We start from the raw sequence: 19,974 nt of genomic DNA, 5'->3' as shown, positions 1-19,974 counted from the left end.
AACAAAATCAGAATAGTTCAAATAAATTAAGTTTAATTATTCTGATTGATTTAAGCATTCAATGTGTTTCCTATATAGTTTTAGAAATAAATTAAGGTATGTTTATGTGCCTTATAACCACGCTGTATTTCATTCTGATTGTCCTGTTCTATTTTGAAATTCAGATATTAATTTTGTCTCATCACTAATATTAATAGTTGAAAACATTCTTCAATGCATTTTAAAACCATTAAGATTAGTTAAACGTAAACTTTGTACCTTTTATTACAAAAAAGTACTTTGTAACCCACTCACAATGACGTACAGCCTAGTGGGCAACTACGATACATGGATACATGGATCCTAGCAGCATCTTGTGGTCTTTCACCGGTACTACATACAGAAACTAGAAACACTTTCCTGTTAAGACAGTTGATTAGCCTAAGCACAAATTGTTTAAGTTGACAAAGATAAAATATTAACTAATGCAAATGAGGACCAGATACACTGTGAAGCTATAGTGGGTCGCTACATGCTTTTTGCTTCCCCAACAAAACGAAACAGGGTAGCAAACATATGACGTAATTCATGTGGAGCAATCCAACTGAAAAGATAGGGTTCCTCGACTGATTTAAAAATGCTCTAGTTAAATGCTCTAGTTAAAACAATAAGGAGTTTAATCTAGCTTCAGAAAAAACATTATAATTCTACATATTGTAATTTATTTATACTACGTTGTTGTGATTTTGTTGCCATATAATATTAAAATGTAATCAAAAGCAACCTCCCCTCCGTGGCGTCAATGGTAACGTCACAGACGAAAGGCAGTCCAAGTATTTGTCAAACTAATAGCAAACGTTGGCTGCCCAGCTATCAGTTGAGGAAATATAACACCTTACGGAAGATCTAGCTATCTTTTGAGCTCTCTTGTTTGTTTGTTGAGGCCTTAGTTCTTCAGATTAGCACGATGTCAACTCCAGCACGACGACGTTTAATGAGAGACTTTAAACGGTAAGTTATGGGGGGAACAGAAGTAGCTAACATTAGCATCCTGAAGCTAGGTTTTTTTTTTATTTGTTTTTCTTAGCATTAGCTCAAGTGACAAATACAAGGTAAACCACAAAATAGTCAATAGTCAAACAGATCTGTAAATGTCAACTAAATGTATCTTATTGTTAGTGTTACTTGTTAGTAATTACAGTTTAGTTTCATGGGAAACTGTTCGTAACGTTTAACCAACAGGTCCGCGTCTACCGGCGTAAGCAAACCAGATTGTGGTTGTAACGTCTACGTTGTGTAATTCAGGACCGGTGATTGCTTTTGATGGTGTGCGAGCCACAAATATAGCCTTTATTTAAAAAAAAAAAAAAGTGTACATGTTTTCCCGGAGACTTGAACAGATGCGCGGATGTAGTTGAAGTCAGTGGCCATAAGGTCCTTCAGCTAGAGGAAAGGTTGCTTCTGCCTTAACCCGGGCCGTGATAGATCATCGCTTAAGGTTGGGGATCAGCATCCATCTGCCATGTAGAGACTGAACACCTGCACTCTCTAAGCACAGCTATCTGCGGCACATAGTTAATCTACGTATGTTCCAGTTAGATTCCACTAACGACCACAGACTTAATGATCGGATCCAGTTTGGCTCCACAGTAGAAATCTCTGTTACATTGTTCTTTTACAGGCGTAACTAAGGAATGGAGTCTGTTTACCTTGAAGAATATTAAGTGAATGATATTATGCATAAGTTTCAATTGGATATTGTTGGATAACATTTCATTAATGTTATCCCTATTCAATAAAAAATACTTTATTGATCCCAATAGAAAATTAAAAGTAGCAACTCTTATTGTTCAATTATCTTCAAAGGATTCCCAGTAGCAGTCAGTCTTGTATTCTGAAGAGGCCTCTGACTGAAGACTGCACACTCCAACACTGAATTTCTGGACACTAGGCGCTGCATTTCAATTACAAATGTGCACAAAGCTTTGTCAATATTTCGCAATTACGTTAAATATGAAACGCAATTAAAATCACATGTGAATACATCTGTTCACAGGACAAGTTATTATAAAACATGCTGTGCCATCCTCCAACTACTTTCTGTTGTCGTCTTCAGGGTTTGCTAGTGGCAACATCTGTTGTTTATCAATAGATAAACAATAGATGACTCATATAGTGTGAAAAAACTGCTTCCATAGCAGTTTTGTGAAATAAACCAAATTGAATACAGCCAAAAAAAAAAAAAAGAAACATCATCCTATCACCGAAACCTTTTATGAAAAAAGTTTTTTTGTTTTTTTTTGACATTGGCTTGTTTCCAGTAAGCAAATTTATTTTCAAAATGTCAAATTGCGCAAATGTGTCCAGTGGAAATGCAGCTAGTGACCATATTCTACAGGAAGATGTCCTGTAGGCAAGCACTGCTAACCCATCTCATTTGCTTTTGCCACTTCTTTTTCAGTCTGTCTAGCTGTATCATTAAAGAGAAACATTTAAGTTGGTGATATGATCTTTGCCTATTATGATTGATGGAAGAGATGGTTAAAATATTATTATTCAGAGGTCACAGTAAATTATTAGTCCTTTTTATTCAGCTAAAAGTCTGTTTTTTCCTATTAGTGGTGGTCAGTACATCACATTTATATCTATCTCAACAAAAACACAAAGTATTATCTCAAAACATATTTTGAGTGCAATTAGTTTTGACCAGAAGTGTCACACGGACGTTTTACAAGGTTGTTTTAGGATAAACGCTACTTAATATTTTATACCCATTATAAGCTCCATTAGAAATTTCATTATTCATACCAAGGAAACGTAACACAGCAGTGATTGATTTTATTTCTCTATGAACATATTCTGATGTTGTTGTGTTTGCATTCAGGCTGCAGGAGGATCCTCCAGCTGGAGTCAGCGGAGCCCCATCAGAAAACAACATCATGGTTTGGAATGCTATAATTTTCGGGTAAGTGAATCAGATCAAGTCTAGGTCATCAGCTGTACAGATGTACCCTTCCTTCGATGATCCTAATCAGTATTCATCAGACTGTGTTGGAAAATGTTTTTCCTGTCCGAAAACGCAACAATGACGTCATTTTGTATCCATTTTCAAGTAATGCAATGGAAATGGGATAATGATGCTTTCAATTCTGAGGAGCATTTAACACTGAAACTACAAGACATTTTAAATATCCAAAGTAAATAAAACAACAAATACAAATAAGATGAATTATTAAGTCTCTGAAAATAAAATTATCCTTTAAGAAAAGAAATGGTTGAGACCAAAGCACCAGACTGAAGACTTTTATCATTCAGTTTTTGATTGAAAGAGAAAATTTATAAATCATGCAAGAGGAAATTATTGAGCTTGTTTTAAATTATCATGCGATTAATTAATCGCTTATTGCAACAGGCCTAGCAATTAGCACAAAAATTTTATGCAAAATGTAACATCATTTATTTTATTTGAAACAAATGGCTTTGTTCTAAGCCATTTGTTTTAATCACACTGTATGTGTGATTATACGGTGATAATCACATGTATTTATGCTTTTTGGTTTAAATAAAAAGACCTGAGGAAAAAGGTTAGAATAAACGTCCACTAACAAGCTTATAAATTTAATTGTTTAGGCTTTCTGCTTGTGGTTTCCTAACTTTAGTGCACTTATTAAGAGTGATTGGTTGCACTTTTTTAGTGTCTGCACCATGGCTATCCACCGAAAATATTTCCTAATAGCTAGCTGAAAATCGGTATCGACTGTAAAGAAAGAAAAAAAAAAAAACAATTGGTGCATTGCTAATAATGATAAGAGGTAATTGTTTGAGGCTGCCATTTATATGAAAGTATGAAATTAAAATCCTGATGTTTATACTTGGTGTTAAGACTTGATAATAGCAAATGATGCTAAGAGCAAGTGACTGCTAAAAAACAGAAGCAGTGTGTGGAAAAACTGCTGCATTGATTCCAGATGAATTTTGGTTGAGTCTTTCTAAAGGTATTTTTGCTCGTCTGGATCAAAAAAATGTTTAACAGAATGCCAAGAAGGAAAGAAAGCTCCAGCTAAAATATCAGAGAAGCATTTGTTGCTGATTTTCAATTGCAGATGTTAATTAAGGTGATTTCCAAACCAGCTGAAGTCACAAATGGACTTTCGCCAATCTCTATTAACTATGCCATTGAACTTTGTTTCTTTCACTCTGCAGTTAGGTTTTTATGCAACACTCTTTTATATAACAGTTATATGGTGTAATAACGGATGTCCATTTAATGTCAGAGGAAAACAAACTTTTACTGCTGATAACTGGAATTTGCAAGACATTTACAAAATGATATATAACATATCTGGTTTCTTGTTTTTGTAGACCAGAGGGGACACCTTTTGAAGATGGTATGTGTTTTCCACTTATTCATCTTCTTAAAACAGAAAAAAATACTTGGTTTGCTCAAAAATAAGTCTTTAAATTGTTGTAAATATTACACACAGAGATAAAGTTGGTATCCGTTTGGAGAATTTTAATAAAACACAAATTAGTTTTAGATCCTTAATTTCAGCTTATAATTTACAATTTTTTGCTTTCAGGAACCTTCAAACTTACCATTGAATTCACAGAAGAATATCCTAATAAACCTCCAACAGTGAGATTCGTCTCCAAAATGTTCCATCCCAATGGTATGTCAACATATCTTATTTTCTTAAATCTTAGATAAACTGAGAGCTTAAAGTAAGAAATGCTTTTGTTGATGTTTTGGGGGGGGTTTCTTTGCAGTGTATGCAGATGGCAGCATATGCTTGGATATACTTCAGAATCGCTGGAGTCCAACCTATGATGTTTCTTCAATCTTAACTTCAATACAGGTAATATAACTTTACAGAACCATAGTCGAGTAAAAAACCTAGTCTGAACCGGAAGTGGTCTGAGCTACCAAGATGGCTGTCATCTACAAAGGTACCAGAAGTGTGACATCACATGAGAACTACGTGAATACATTACTTACAGGAACTTTGTTGCTGATGGCATTCTTGATATCTGTAACTGTCATGAGTTGCTATGACAATAATAAACAAGCCACAAGCTTAAAACTAGCTTTCACCTGGATCCTATCTAACTTGTAATGCATATAAGTACATTATAACTATTACTTGATTAGTTTCTGAGTGCTCTACCCACCTTTGTGTAATACTAAGAAATATCAGTTATATTTAGTACTTGCTGCCAAGCTAGCAACATGAGCTGAGTTAATGTAGCTTTTATCTGCAAGCTGAGACGAACATGTAGCCTACGTGTTTGTTACGACAGACTTGCTCTGCCAGTCACCAGAATGTTGTTATTCATGCAAAAAGTTTGTACATCCTTTACAAATCCGTTTAAACATTGATTGTGTGCGTCCATGGATTTCAGGCTGGAAAGCTCCACCATGGTGGTCACAATCTTCATGTTCTCTAAATGGTGAACTATTTCTTAGTATGAGATTGGAGGCAGCTTGTCCACATCGTCTGACATATTTTCATTCTCCATCTCATACAGGTCCAAAACAGCAGCCATTTTGTTTATGTCTTTCTTTTGCTCAATGAGCAAGAGTGTCAAAATAGTTCCTTTTTGTTGGTCTCAAACCCATGGCTCACTTGCCTACCAAGATGGCGGTTCAGTGACACAGATCACTTCCGGTTCAGACTTGTGGAAGCTATGTATTGACTTGAACACTAACCAGCTGATGTTCTCTGAATATATAGTCTTTACTGGATGAGCCAAACCCAAACAGTCCAGCCAACAGCCAAGCAGCCCAGCTTTACCAGGAAAACAAGCGGGAGTATGAGAAGAGGGTTTCTGCTATTGTTGAACAGAGTTGGCGTGACTGTTGACACCTAATCACCGGGCACGTGAACAGTGTGCACTGCAGAATCAAAAGAAACCACCAATCGAGAAGACATCAGAAACACAGATACGACAACACGCCTCTTAAGATCCTCCGGTATACTTTGTCCCCTTACTGTTGCTAAGTTTGTATGGTGTAGTGCTGTGGCATTCACTGCTGCCGAATGCTGTTTGACAGGAGGAGAGTTAAAAGTTAATGTACCTTGTTATCTCTGGGTTACTTCCTATATGCCTGTTTTTTTTTCCAACACTCAATAATCAAACCTCTTGGTAATTCATACATTGGGTATGTAGGGCTAGGTGGTTTGGTTTGTAAATACTGCCAGTTTATATTCACAGAAAATAAAGCAGTTCATTTTCAATGGGCCAACAACATGAAAACCCCTCACCCCTTTCTTTTTTTGTCTGCACATGGAAAGCCTTGGAGGGATAAAAAAAATTACCAACATGACTATCAGTCCCTCTTATTACTCAACAGATGCCTTGTGGGGTCAGTTTTTATCTTTTCCTGTACAGCCATGCCTTTTTTGATTATAGAACCTGAGAAATATTAATAAATGTCTTACCTCCTGCTCCTCTGAAAAGCAGGATTTTATTATCCTTACTGTTTTTACAGTTTCACAAGTTTCAACCCAGTTCACCTGCATATGTAGGTTTATCTTTTACCACATTCTGGAGGGTGCATTACTTTTTTTATGGGTTAAGAGCTATGTGAAAACATTTATATGCTATTTTACAATCCTATAACTATCAAATCTGATTACACTTTGGCAAACATTGGTGTCTTTTCAGAATACACAGCACTGGTAACCCATGTAACAAACTGTACATTCTCTTGTAAATAAAATAAATATGCAACTCTTCGTGATGACTTTTTACACCACAGTACATAAACACAAATGTATCTGAAGGTTTCAACAAGTTAAAATATGTAATGCTTCTTATCTGCGATATTGTAAATACCCCATAGTGCCAAGCTAAGGTTTTGTTTTTGGCACAGAATCCAAGTAATATCTTGAAACTGACGGAGAACTCAGGTTATACTAAAAAAGAAAAATACGAAAATAAACTCGTCTGATACGTCATATTACTAGAATAAAATCGAAATAAGAGTAAAGTAATATCTTAGCTTCTTTCTGCAAATGTAATTGTGTTTTCTAAGTGTGGTTTTAATACTTGCGAAAGCAAGCGATAAATTTGCACTTTCTCATGATCGACGCAGAAAAGCTAACTTGCTAGCTCGTTAGCATCTAGTTAACGGTAGAATCCATAGAAAACCATAAACCGCCTCGAGACACAGAACGTAAGGAAGATTTCTTCAGGGGGTCAAACATTTGCCTGACAGAAAAGTCCAAGATAAAACAAATATAACCTTTATATATTAGATTAAGTAGCCTTAACACAACAACATTTAAGGCCTGTGATTGAAGTCAAATCAATTTTTAAAATTTTAAGGCCTTTTAAAATTTTAAGGCCTTATTTGTAAGATACATTTAAGACTTTTTAAGGATGCGCAGCGTGGACAACCTGAACGCAAGTGAATATCAACCTACAATACTCAAATGTTAGTTTTAAATAGTTAAACTAGAATATGCTTGTTACAGCTAATAAAACCACAAATTTGGATTCTAAACTTATTAATGTGAGATATTAGCTTTTCAAAGTCTTAAGATGACTTAAAAGGCTTAATAAGCAGCAACAGTCTCAGGAAAGGCACATTTCTGTATTTAAAAGGTTTTAAAATTGATGTAATTTCCTTTGAAAACTGGGTTTTCATTTTCTGTAAGCCGTAATTAACTAAATGAACAAAAGTAAATATCACTGTGTGATAAATCTGAGTTGAACTTTTTGCAATGGAACAAATTTTTAATTGACTTTCTAATTTATATAGATCTGCATACATATCTGAATTAAATTCAGCTTGTTGATTATTTTTCATTTATTTATTACTTACAGCTGTGAAAACAAGCAGACAGATTAAGTGTACTGATACAAACAACCATCTAACAATTAAGACCACAGATTCTACATAAACGTTATTTTTGGGATCACTGATGCAGCTGGCAGAATGATCTCCTGTAACTGAACTGAAAGCAAAAACTAAAAAAATGAGAACATTCCTGAATACAGGTGCATTACCACAGTAAGGCTGGTATGAATTTAGCTACAGTTAAGATTTTAATGCCGCTTTAATCCAGGTCTTACATGAGTGAACCCTCTACAGTGTTTCCAAACAAAGAAAAGCTGCGTACTCTGCCGGGTTCATTAAACAGTCAGAAACGTTCAAGAAGCCAATTTTTAAAAACTGAATATAACTTAACGAGTTATTTTCAGCAATAAAAAAACTTAAAAGATGAGATCAGGAGACGGAAACTACCCACGCTCCAGTCAGCTAACAGTGAAGGAATGTCAAAAAATATTTTGTTTTTTAGATTTGCTGAAACATGTTGCAAATTTGTCCCACGCAAATATAAAATGGCAGGTACATTTTCACGGCAAAAACACCAAATGTTACCAGGCATTTTTGGTCTAGTTTCTACATCTGAAATAAGACAAAATAGCTTGCAAGAAACTTTTCAGAAAAACATAGCTTGTTTTAAGTAAATAATTCTTTATTATTGATGAAAAACTGCTAGTTCCACTAGCAGATTATTTCACTAATAACATTTTTCCTCTGTTATAAGTGAAATAATCTGCCAGTGGACTTTGTAGTTTCTTTTAAATCAATATTAAGGAATTATTTACTTAAAATAGGCTCCTACACACTGCCGAAAAGCTACTTCTATGATTGGGTGATATGAATTAAAAATAAAAGCAGATTTTTTTCGTACTAAATCTGATTTCAATCAATTTTTTCTTATTTTCTAAGAAAAGAAATTACAAATAACAGAAAATATTTTCAAAAGTGGTTTTTATTTCATCGTCTCTTCTGTGAGTTGTACAACAGAGTATTAGGGCCTGGCTTACAAGAATGTTTAATTCTGAGAATATAGTTGTAATATTAACAGAATAGACACAATTTTACCAGAAAACGTCTTAAAATTAGGAGGAAAATAAAGCTTCAAGATCTGTCGTGACCAGCTGTGATTCGTCTTCGTTTCAAAGTCCTGCTGCTGATTGCAATTTGATGCTGATATGTCAAAAGAATAACTCCTTACTTATCTGTGAAACCATTTCCAAATTGTATTTATTTATTTTTTTTGAGTTCTCATAAAATGATGACTTTGTTCTCCAAATATTATGACTTTATTACCATAATTAAAATAAATCATAAACTGGCCCTAATATTCAGCCGTAAAACATACTTGTCAAACAAAATGGCCGCCGCAGGCATCACTCTGAACTGTGGAAACTTAAGGAGTAAATCGGTGAAAAATAAATAAAAACGCCAGATTTTCCAAAAATTAAATCCTAGTTTTGTCTTATTTCAAATATGTTAAAATATCTAGAAACGAGACAGAAACACTTGGTGACATTTTGTGTTTTTGCGGTTGAACCCGATTCAGACGGGGCATCAGCGTTGGTCCTGGCTGGTCAGGTCACATCTGGTTTCCCTCAAACTGCGTCTCCCTTCTCACGCTTCCATAAACACTCATATTGAGCTTTTATTTATTTATTATAATCATTTTTTTTCCAATAGGATGGAAAGAAAATATTTCTGTAATGACTTTAAGAACAAGAATCAGGTGCAGAAGTTTGAACTAGTGCTGAGGCTGTGGCTTAAAAATAAAATAGCCAATTTTTTAAAACCAAAATTAGGTTTTTTTTTCCCTTCCAAACAATGAAAAATACAAATGAAAGAAAATATCGGTAACACTTTATTTGAAGGGATGTGCATAAAACTGACAAACATGACACAACACCTTTCATGAACATAAAGGAGTCTTTATGAATGTTTATGGCAGTTGTCATGATGTGTCATTCGGTAAATAATGACACTTTTAATGCAAAGTTGCTCTAAAAGTTGCTTTAAAATGCCAACTTTGCATGATTTTGTAAATAATGACAATTTAATGCAAAGTTGGCATTTTTAATGGACTTTCAATGCAGCTTTTAGAGCAACTTTGCATTAAAAGTGTCATTTACTGAATGACACTTCATGACAACTGTCATAAACATTCATAAAGACTTCTTCATGTTCATGACGGGTGTTATGTCATGTTTGGGTCAGTCTTATGCACACGCCTTCAAATAAAGTGTTACCAAAATATCTTAAACAACAACAACAAAAAAACTTATTTATTTCAGTCATTCCTTCAGTAAGTTGATCTGAATTCAAAGTAAATGAAACAAACTAGTCAAACAAGATGGCCGCCCTGGGCGTGCAGACATCACTCTAAACCATGGAAACCCAATGGTGAAAATTACATCTTCAAAACCAGATAATTCAATTATCAATAAAACTGATTTATCGCCCAGCCCTAGTTTTAATTTAATTATATATTCAAAATATACAAACATGCTTAAATATTTGGTTAATTGTCCCTGAGTAAGTTGCAGAGAAATCACACTTCCTGTAGCATTCAAACTTCCTGCATGATGCTGGCTGGACTTTTGACCCGTCTTCTTTATTATGAATATTTTCTGGCATTGACCTAGAATGACCTTGAAATTGACCTTTCAGGCATAGTTCATGAGTTCTGAATAGGGCTGAGATCTTTCTAGAGCCCTGTTTTCCCTCAGCATGATGTTACCACCACCAGTGTGTTCTTGTGTCTCAAAGCATCATCTTCAACTCTACACTGCAAAAGCACAAAATCTTACCAAGCATTTTTGCTCTACTTTCTACTGCAAATATCTTAGTACAATAGAAATGAGACAAAACTAACTTACAAGCCACTTTTCAGCAGGATATACAAGTATGATTTAAGAAAACAATTCATTGATGTTGATGAAAAGGTTCCTCGTTCCTCTGGTAGATTATTTCACTTATGGAAAAATGTCTGGTAAGTGAAACAATTTGCCAGTGGAAATAGTTGTTCTTTTAAATCAAAATTAAGGAATTATTTACTTAAAACAAGCTCATATCTTGCTGAAAAGTTACTTGTATGTTAGTTTTGTCTTATTTCACACATACTAGAAACTAGACCAAAAATACTTAGTAAGATTTTGTGTTTTTGCAGTGTAGCTCAAATCTTTGTCTCGACTGAGCAGGAAACATAATTTAAAACTTTCTTCCATATTTGGTGGTTTTCACGGTTTCTGAACCTCCTAACCCATAACATTTCATCAGAGGTGGAACATTTTTAAGTGTAAGTGTCGGGATAAAGAGATTTTGAAAATATGTGGATTATGCTTAAAAAAAATGAGGCCAGTGGCAGAAAGTCATCTAATGTTAAAGAACTATACTAATTCTACCAAGAGCGATCAGTTATCCCGGTAAAATTAAGCTAAAACGTCAATTAAAAATCGGAAAGCAATGTGTTTTTGTAATTAGCCAGAAGCTAAAGGGTTGCTTGTATAAATTTGAGCCAAAATGTATAATTCTTAATCCACAATAAATTCAAACTTTGTTCACCCAAATCTTGTTCTTTGTTGTGTTATTTTTTTCCTGAAACATTATCAATATAACAGCTAAATTAATGTTATTGTAACATTTGATGCAAACTGTGTGTAGAGCTACATGTGAAGCAGCTAAATGATCCCTAATATCAGGTATAAATGGTGACATTTAAAGCCAGGACGCATGCTGCCGCCATGTCCGAACCGGGCCTTGCTGTGATATGCTTTGAAGTCCAACTCGGAGGAAATTTCCAATTTATTTTCATGCAGTTTAATGAGACGCCTGAGGCTTGACGAGCTCGTACCGGCCCACCTGTCCTTCCTGTAAAAGCTGACCAATCAGCAGGTCTTTGTGTACTTTCCGACTGACGACCAGGAACCGGTCCCATCCCTGTCCGTAGGATTTGCTGCGCAGGCCGTATTTTTGGGAGATCTGGTGAATCTGCTTGCGCTCGTCGTCAGTGAGTTCGTTGGAGAAGCGGAGGTCGTCCGTTCTGTCCGAGCTGGCGTAGTTGCGGATGACGTCCTCGATGTCCCGCTTGCTGAGCAGGTTTCCTGTTTTAACCATTTCCATGCCCAGACCCTCCCTGGAGAACTGCTCCTTGACTCTGATTGGCTCGGCAATGCCGTCGCCGTCCCGGCCGAGGCCGCCGCCTTTCCAGCCCATCTTTCGCAGCAGCTGGTTTCCGATGTTGTCCTCCTTGATCTCCTGCTTCAGCGCTTCCTCGCCTGAGCGAGCGAGGATCTGAGAGCGGGAAATGGCGCCGTTGTGTCCCTCCTTCCTCAAGTTGGACTTGACGACCGCCTGAGTCTGTCGTAAGGTGGACAACGCCTCATTCGCCGCAATGTGCTTTACTAACTTCTTCGGCCCGATTCCCGCTGCGACGTACTGCCCTTCCAGGTAAACTTCGCACTTCCAGTGATGATCGGGCAAAACCGAGAATCTGTAATCTGCGGTCACTTTGTTAAACTGAGCCGTGTCGTTGATGATGCAGATGGCGTTATCGTTATTCTCCAAGATCACGAGCTCGCTCAGTTGCTTCTTTCTGACCCCAAAAGAATCGCCGTCTGACGGTGGCAGAAAGCAGTTGCCAGAATCCTGTGGATTATTTCTGAAGGACTGTTTCTGCCAGGGCTGCCGTTGTGCTTGGTTGAGGCGCAGCTTCCTCACGGCCTCCTCGGCGGCGGCATGTTTGGAGCTCTTCTTCGTCCCCGTCGCCTGCGCTATCAGCTCGTCCTGCAGGAAGATGCTGCACTGCCACAGGTTGCTGGGCAGCTGGACGAACTTGTAGTCAATCTTCATGCGGTTGAAGGCGTTGGAGTTGTTCAGAATGCAGATGGCGTCGTACGCGTTGTCCATCACCACAAATTCGGTCCAGTGCTTGTTTCGGTCGGGCTCGTGTTGGCCCTTGGAGCCCGGCGTTGGCTTGTCCTCCGGGTTTCGGAGCGCCGGCAGGAACGCCGGCGTTGGGCTGTGTGTCTGGCACACGACCATGTCGCTGACCACCAGGTGTCGGTATCGACGCTGCACGACGCGGACCTCCACCGGCTTCAGGAAGAGCTTCACAGCTTGCTCGGATGCGCGGTCTCTTGCGCCGTTTTTGCTGCCGGAGTATCCGGTTGCCAGAAACACGCCCTGACATCTCAGTTCGCAGGCGTAGCCGTCCGTCGGCACTTTCCTGTTCTTTGGCAGGTCCGCCTGCGGGATATCCTTCAGGTTGACGTAAATGTACTCCGGGTTGGTCTTGCAGGCCTGGATGCTGCGGCTCAACATGAAGTTGTAGTTCGGTGAGTCGCTTCCTGTCATCAACACAGGGTTCCTGAAGGCGACGGACAACGCGTTGGCAACACTGGTGATCAGCCTCTGCTTCTCCTCTAGCGTGGAGTGAGATATTGGAAGAGGCTTCGCGGTCTCTGCTGCTTTGGGACTGGCCGCACTTGGGCCGCTGTAGACTCTGCTGAAAGGCCGGTCCTGATGGCCGTAACCCAAACCCTGACGACCCAAATCCCAGTTGCTGGTTCTGGTGCCACCGCCACTGTAGCCATTAAACCTCTGCGGCTTCGAGTACGAGTTTAAGCTGTATGAGGAGGCGTGCGCTACGTACTTGGCGGTGTAGTCCTGCTGCGTTTTCGCCATGTAGTTCGAAGACGACCCGCGGCCTCCATAACCCAGTCCACTAGTGCTACCTGAGGAACTGTCTCGGTCCTTGTGGGAACCCCAAAAGTCACCCGAGTGCGACGGCACTCGGTCGAAAGCGGGCCTGAGGGAGGAGAAGCCCTGCGCCCAGCCACTGGCAGCGGAGTGGTGGGTCTCCCACGGTCTGGCGTCGTGCGACTCGCTCTTCCTGCGCTCCTTATCGTTCTCCTTCTCATCAGTTCCTCCGCTGCTCCCACCGCTAACGAAGTGCACAGGCTCAAACCGAGGTCGGGGTCCAAACTTTGTCAAAGGCATTTTCCTCATGGGTTCGTCTCCTGCAAAAACCCAAAGTCAGAACTAAACCAAAGGAACGCTGAGTTTCTGCTTATGGAACAATCTGTCTAAAGAAACCAGAAAGAGTGGAATAATTTCTACTTTTAAAATAACATGTAACATTCCATCTTGGTATGACAGGATTTCCCCCAGAAGCCCAGTCGTAGGGCAGTAATCCAGGAGCCTTCCATGTTTTATAGCTAAAAATGTTTAAAGTTGGCATGAAATTTGAAAATATCACTGGGTAATTATGTGTTATTAGAAGACATTAATAACACAAGTAAAGCCTGAAGGCCCGCCAGGCTTATAATGTACTGGAGAAACCCTGAATAATTAATTTAATGTTATTTTATGTATTTTATTTAATGTATAAGTGCAGAAACTGCATAAATACAGTGAACCTGAGTGTGTGCTGTGAAGTAAACCTGCTGGACCTGAGACAATATAGAAGGGTTACACAGAGTGGTCTATACAGTTTGAAAACAAAATAAACAATCCTGAAAAAAATAAATGTAAAAAATTATATGTTTTTAGACAAAGCTATGGTTAAGCAAAAATAATGAGAAAAATTAAAATAATGTCAACACAACTCTGATAACTCACTGCCATCTGATGAAATGGGTCTCTTTTTAGCTTCAGAACCACCAGGACTTGGGTCAAAGGAGGGCATTTCGCCAGTGTGAGTCCCCTCTGCCATCACCAGGACTGTCCGAATCAGAACCGGGTCATACCTGTGACTGGAGCCAAACACCTACATGAGACCTCAACGTGTCTGAACACCACGAATGAATGACAGTCCATACTGTTTTAGCATGCTGCCTAAAACATGTATTAAACAATCGCTCTCATACACGGTTTTATAGTAGGCAGCTTTCATATTAAAATGCGGAAAAACAGCCGAACTTTATGTCAACATTGTGGTTTTACAAAGTGACGCAGTTCATGAATATTTCAGAAGTTGCCACGTTTAGCTAGCTAAATAACAATGCAACCTAAATAACACGTTCCTGAACAGTTAGTAAAGCAAAATTACCTTAAGGTGTTGAGCTTTGGTCCTGTAACACCTCTGTCATTTAACCAAGCAGAATCAAATGTTCAATATTTGTGATAAAAACCGTATATTATCCTGTGCTAGCCTCACCGAGCTAGCTTCGCTGATAGCATTAGCTACCTAGCTCACTCTGCTCCGCTTCGAAAGCGAAACTCTGAGTATTTGTAACGTCAATAAATCCATTTTGGTCTCTACTGAAACCAGTGAACACGTGTTTTCAACTGCGAGCTTTAAACAGCGGGGAGCCTTTCACCTGTCGGCTACGCGTTTATCCAAGCAGGAAGCGACCATTTTCTAGCCGCATCCTCAGTAAAATCATGGCGCCTGTCTGAACATTGGCCCGTCAGGCTTTCCGTACTTCAGCCTGACATCTATAACTCTTTTAAATAATATAAACATACACTCTAAATTCCGTAAAGCAAACTTTTCTTCTGAGCTGTGAATCTAAATAATTTTCTCGCGTAATATCAGTTTTGCCTAGCCTCATGAATCAGGTTATTTACTTATTCAAATGTAATCAACTAAGTGTGCTTACTTTTGTTTACTTGAGTACAAAAATCAAGTATATTTAAAAATATTTTTACTCAAGTAAAAATATAAAGTAGCGGTCCGGGAAATTACTTAAAAGTTGTGTGAACATTTTTGAATTTTAAAAACTAAGATGAAAAATAATTCATATAAATAACAGATTTATAAAATAAAATCAGGAAAAAGAAAAATTTATTCAAGTTAATTTAAAAAATATGAAACAAACAAAAACTGATTGTTAGAACAAGTTTGTTCTTCATTTAGTGAATTTATTCACTATGGGTAGAGAATCCAGAAATTTTACTGAAGTAAGAGTAGAGATACTTAATAATAAAAATACTAAAGTAAAAATAAAAAGTACAGCATAATAAAGATACTCCTAAAAGTAAATTTTTTCCAAAAGGTTTTGTTAGTAAGTGTAACTAGTTACTACTAAATCTGCGTTTTGTCTTGTGGTTTTTGCTTTATGTGTTTACAACTTTATTTAAAAAAAAAATATTTTTAGCATATTATTTTGTTATACATTGTTGTTTTTCTTTCTTTTCTAATTTTTTGTATCTCCTTTTTTATATTTCAAAAGAAGAAGTGGAGATGTTGGATGTTTGGGTGATACAGAGTTAAAAGTTTTATCAAAATATTTTGTGGAAATATTGTGATAACAGCAAAAGTGATGATAATATTTTTTGCTTCTTTTTAAAGTTACTATATGACCGAATGACACAGCAATTATAGCTGCAAAACTGAAATACTGCTTAAAAAACAAACATTAACTTTCCTTAAATAAACAGTAGAAGAAACAGTAAAACTAACAATCCACACAGTTTTGTAAGGGTTTACATGTCATTAATTGGAATTTATTGTGGCAGTTATAAATCAAAATGCTTATCATAATCACAAATTTGTCACCATAAATGATGCAATAAATGCCCATCCCTAAGTTTAAGGCTAAAGTCAACAATAAATTATGTTCCAAAGTTGCCAAAACTTTGTTATACATTAAAGTGTTTTTTGCAAGTTCAAATACAATTTCTTCCAAGTATTTAGACTTTTTTTTTTTTATTTAACAGAAACATCTGACAAAATCCAACAAAAACCCGGCAAATAAAAGACAATAGCATTTCTATGTTGGATTCATTTTTTTTTATTCAAAATGTACATCAATGGAATCAAACTAAAGCAGAATACTGAATCATTTGCAGTGTAATAGAGGTTTTAACAACAAGAGGTGAAGGCAGACACTAGGAAAAAAATCAAAAACATGTATGGCAACTGCTGACACCAAAATGTCACTTTTAAACTCCAAAGAACCACATCCAAACATTATAGGTAATAAACAACAAATCTCCACTTCAATACACAAAATATATCCTTATAAATTATATAAATGCACGAGTATTTTTAATACTCTTCATCTGGGTATCTGTTCAACTCATTTGGCAAAGTGGGAGCTGAAATCATGGGACAGAGCAAATATACAATGATTAAACGCATCATCATTTTCTTTTTAAGAAAAACATCAATGAAGGGAACAGATGGCAGAGCTCAGATATTCAGGGAGTAAAAACCAGAAAAATCACAGCAGTTATGAAACTTAAATAAAAGATGCATGCAAAATATGGAGTAGGCCAGTTAATGTTAAAGCACGACGTGTAGTAAAAGCCCCTCGCATGTGACCTCCATGGTATTTAATGAAGATACCTGAACATGGGAACCGCAGTAAATGCTTTGGCGTTTTTATGACCAGTTTATTTTCAAGTGGATTTTTTTTGTTTTCTTTGAAAGAAAAAAAAAAGAAATTTCTACTCATTTATTCAAGATTTTGTCCTTTGATTTAATGCGTTTTACATTTTGAATGAGTGCATAGTGCAGGTCATGTTGAATTTAAATAAAAAGATCATGATTTTACCCGTGAGTCCTGAAAATGTGTGAACCCCCTCCTGAAATCCTCTGCTAACCATAAGAGTTTCTCTATGTACATTAAGACATAACAGCAGATTTTAATCTGTCCCTGATTTTAGAGCTTCACTAGGTGGTCAGAAATACCATGCGAGTCCACATAAGGCCGTATCAAACAAAAGGAAGATGCGATGCAGAGAATAGAAAGGCTGACACAACGAGAAATGAAAAGCAGGAAGAGGTAAAGGGTGCTTAGTTCTTGCTGAAGCTGCAATCCCCTCTTCAGGTGGCCAAGACAGATTAAAAGAAGCTAAAGAGACAAAGAGAAAACAAAGCCGGCGGTTAGAGCAGAGGGCAAAACATCTGCAGAAAAAGAGTCAAAGTGAGCCTGAGCAAGAGAAAGTTTAATATAACTTAAATCTGAACAGTTTTCTTACCTACACTGCACAAACACAACATATTATCAAGTATTTCTGTCTAGTTTCAAGTGCAAATATCTCAGTGCATTTGAAATAAGACAAAACTAACTTGTCAGTAACTTTTCAGCAAGAAATAGGCGATTGTTTTGAGTAAATAATTCTTTAAAATTTATGAAAAAGTTCTAGTTCCACTGGTAGATTATTAAACAAGAATGTTTTCCCATATTATAAGTGAAGTACTTTTTCATCCATATTGAAAAATTATTTACATTCCTATAGTTTACTGGAAAGTTACTTATTTTGTCTTATTTCAAGTACTAAGATATTTGCACTGGAAATTAGACAGAAACACTTGGTAATATTTTGTGTTTCTGCAGTATGAGTTTTGGTTTGATGAAGAAAAAAATCTGAATTGTGAGGAAAAAATGTCAAAACTGAGATTTAAAAAAAGAATCTGAATTCTGTGACTGAAGTGAAAAAAAAGAAATATTTCTTGGGAATAAATTCTTTTATCTTGGGGAGAAAAACAAAATTCCTATTAGAAAAAAAGACAAAATTGGGATTTATGTAAGAATTCTGGTAAATTGGAGAAAAGAAATTAAGAACATTTTCAAAACTGAGATTAGAAAAAAAACTGAATTCTGTGATTGAGGTAAAAAAAAAAAAAGTTTTAATTTTGGGGAAAAACAGAATTCTGAGAAATATCCTAAAATTCTGGAGGGAAAAAAGTATCTTTTTTCCCCCAATGGTCCTAATATTCTATCATAAAATATATATTTTACTGGTAATAAATAAAATAATAGAAAACCTGCTTTCTGTATTTATTCAAATGATTATTTTTATATTAAAATGTGTTTAATGATGTCAATGATTAAAGCAAAACCAACAAAAACCTGTAAAGGACTCAATACTTTCCCCAGGGCTGTAAAAGCTGTACACATATATACATATAAAAGTTCTGCAGATTCTGATTTTAGCACTGCAGATTTAAAATATCCAACTATAAAATGAGAACTCAACACCTTCCGTAACTAAAGTGGGACAGACGTTAGTCACAGCAGTCAAACAGCGCAGCGAAGAGTTAGAAAGCTGAACTTCAGGTCAAAGCAGCGGTGAAGCGACACACATCAACCCATGTTTAAAGCTAACGACTGGAAACCCTGAAGCAGATGGGGTCCGCAAAAGCCTCGGGTGACACCTGAGGCTCACAGCGCCCCCCAGAGGCCGGTCCCTTAGCAAAGCTGGGGGGCAGAGAAGCTACTCCGTGCAGAGCCACGGATTGCTGCAAAGGAAAGTGAAACCACACACACCAGTGAGCTGAAAGATGGATGAATGCAACGCCTCTTTATCCATTATTTCACCATGCTGTTGGGTCATAACTATGGAAGTCCATTACTGCCAAAACTAAAACTTTAACATGACACAATAAATCATCATCAAAAAGCAGCTATGACATAATTAAGTCATTTTTGCACCAATGTTTTCAGATAAAGAAGCCAAACATTTATGTAAGATAGTATCTAAGGATGCAAAATACATCAGCCGATGTTAGTCAAAATGTTAGTCAATTTTACCATATCTGTGCTGGTCCAATAAGTAAAACTGGGCCGATATTAACAATCACTGTTTATTTCAGTCTTGTCATTTGTGTTTCCAGTACAAATGAATGCAAAACTTTGTCAATATTCCACTAATATTGAAAAAAGTACATATATATTTGCAGTTGCGGTGTTTTGACTTTATATCTTTGTGGTTTTATGACGCAAAGCACTTTGAACTGCCGTGCTGCGAAAGTGTGCTATACAAATAAACTTGAGAAGCTAGACTGATAAATATGAAACGCAACTAAAAATCACACATGAATAAGTTTGTTCATGCGATAAGTCACTAAAAAAAAATGCAACACCATCTTCCTTCTAGCACTTCCTGTTGTCTTCTTTGCGGTTTGTGCCAGTGGCAACAAACTGGTTGTTGATCATGTGATGCAAAAAAAAAGTTTTGAGAGATGAACCAATTTTAGTTGAAGTGAAAAACTACCTCATCCTAGTGCCAAAGCATTTTAGCAAAAAAAAGTTTGACGCATTTTCATTAAGCAAATTTATTAAAAAAATGCTAAATTGTGTAATTATATGGTCAATGGAAACACAGCTAGTGTCAATGGTGTGATAATGTGTAGGGAAATTTATAATACACATTGTGTCAGTAAATAACGGTTACCGATCACAATAAAAATATTAATATTGGGCATCGATATT

At 36.8% G+C, this 19,974-nt stretch overlaps 2 protein-coding genes across 3 annotated transcripts; one reads left to right on the top strand and one right to left on the bottom strand.

Annotated features, from left to right (window-relative positions):
- The first annotated feature begins 797 nt into the window (after window positions 1-797).
- On the top strand, window positions 798-6,716 carry ube2a (ubiquitin-conjugating enzyme E2A (RAD6 homolog)). The gene is made up of 6 exons (XM_014982815.2): window positions 798-990; window positions 2,864-2,944; window positions 4,342-4,367; window positions 4,560-4,649; window positions 4,747-4,835; window positions 5,712-6,716. Exons 1-6 carry the CDS (start codon window positions 947-949, stop codon window positions 5,838-5,840), a joined length of 459 nt encoding a protein of 152 aa, XP_014838301.2. The 5' UTR covers window positions 798-946; the 3' UTR covers window positions 5,841-6,716.
- Window positions 6,717-7,774: 1,058 nt separating this feature from the next.
- nkrf (NFKB repressing factor) lies at window positions 7,775-15,223 on the bottom strand. Of its 2 annotated transcripts, none has more exons than XM_014982778.2 (3): window positions 15,130-15,223; window positions 14,429-14,562; window positions 7,775-13,827 (listed from the first exon to the last, which is right to left on the bottom strand). In XM_014982778.2, exons 1-3 carry the CDS (start codon window positions 15,165-15,167, stop codon window positions 11,627-11,629), a joined length of 2,373 nt encoding a protein of 790 aa, XP_014838264.2. In that variant the 5' UTR covers window positions 15,168-15,223; the 3' UTR covers window positions 7,775-11,626. The 2 variants fall into 2 exon arrangements, with proteins under 2 accessions (XP_014838264.2, XP_014838266.2); XM_014982780.2 differs by having other exon boundaries at window positions 14,859-15,217.
- Window positions 15,224-19,974: the final 4,751 nt, after the last annotated feature.

Source organism: Poecilia mexicana, unplaced genomic scaffold (assembly GCF_051168715.1).
Source record: "Poecilia mexicana isolate PSO_F unplaced genomic scaffold, ASM5116871v1 scaffold_10, whole genome shotgun sequence".
Lineage (NCBI taxonomy): Eukaryota > Metazoa > Chordata > Actinopteri > Cyprinodontiformes > Poeciliidae > Poecilia > Poecilia mexicana.
Note: the sequence above shows the minus strand (reverse complement) of the source record. Positions and strands in the feature narration are given on the sequence as shown.

What these genes read in the sequence shown, in the direction of transcription:
- ube2a (XM_014982815.2), top strand. Translation starts at nt 947, where the DNA reads ATGTCAACTCCAGCACGACGACGTTTAATGAGAGACTTTAAACG. An exon ending in GGGGACACCTTTTGAAGATG is followed by an intron (nt 4,368 to 4,559) that starts GTATGTGTTTTC and finishes TTTTGCTTTCAG; the next exon opens with GAACCTTCAAACTTACCATT. An exon ending in CAAAATGTTCCATCCCAATG is followed by an intron (nt 4,650 to 4,746) that starts GTATGTCAACAT and finishes GTTTCTTTGCAG; the next exon opens with TGTATGCAGATGGCAGCATA.
- nkrf (XM_014982778.2), bottom strand. Translation starts at nt 15,167, where the DNA reads ATGGTCGCTTCCTGCTTGGATAAACGCGTAGCCGACAG. An exon ending in GATAAACGCGTAGCCGACAG is followed by an intron (nt 14,563 to 15,129) that starts GTGAAAGGCTCC and finishes GTTTGGCTCCAG; the next exon opens with TCACAGGTATGACCCGGTTC. An exon ending in ACCCATTTCATCAGATGGCA is followed by an intron (nt 13,828 to 14,428) that starts GTGAGTTATCAG and finishes GGGTTTTTGCAG; the next exon opens with GAGACGAACCCATGAGGAAA.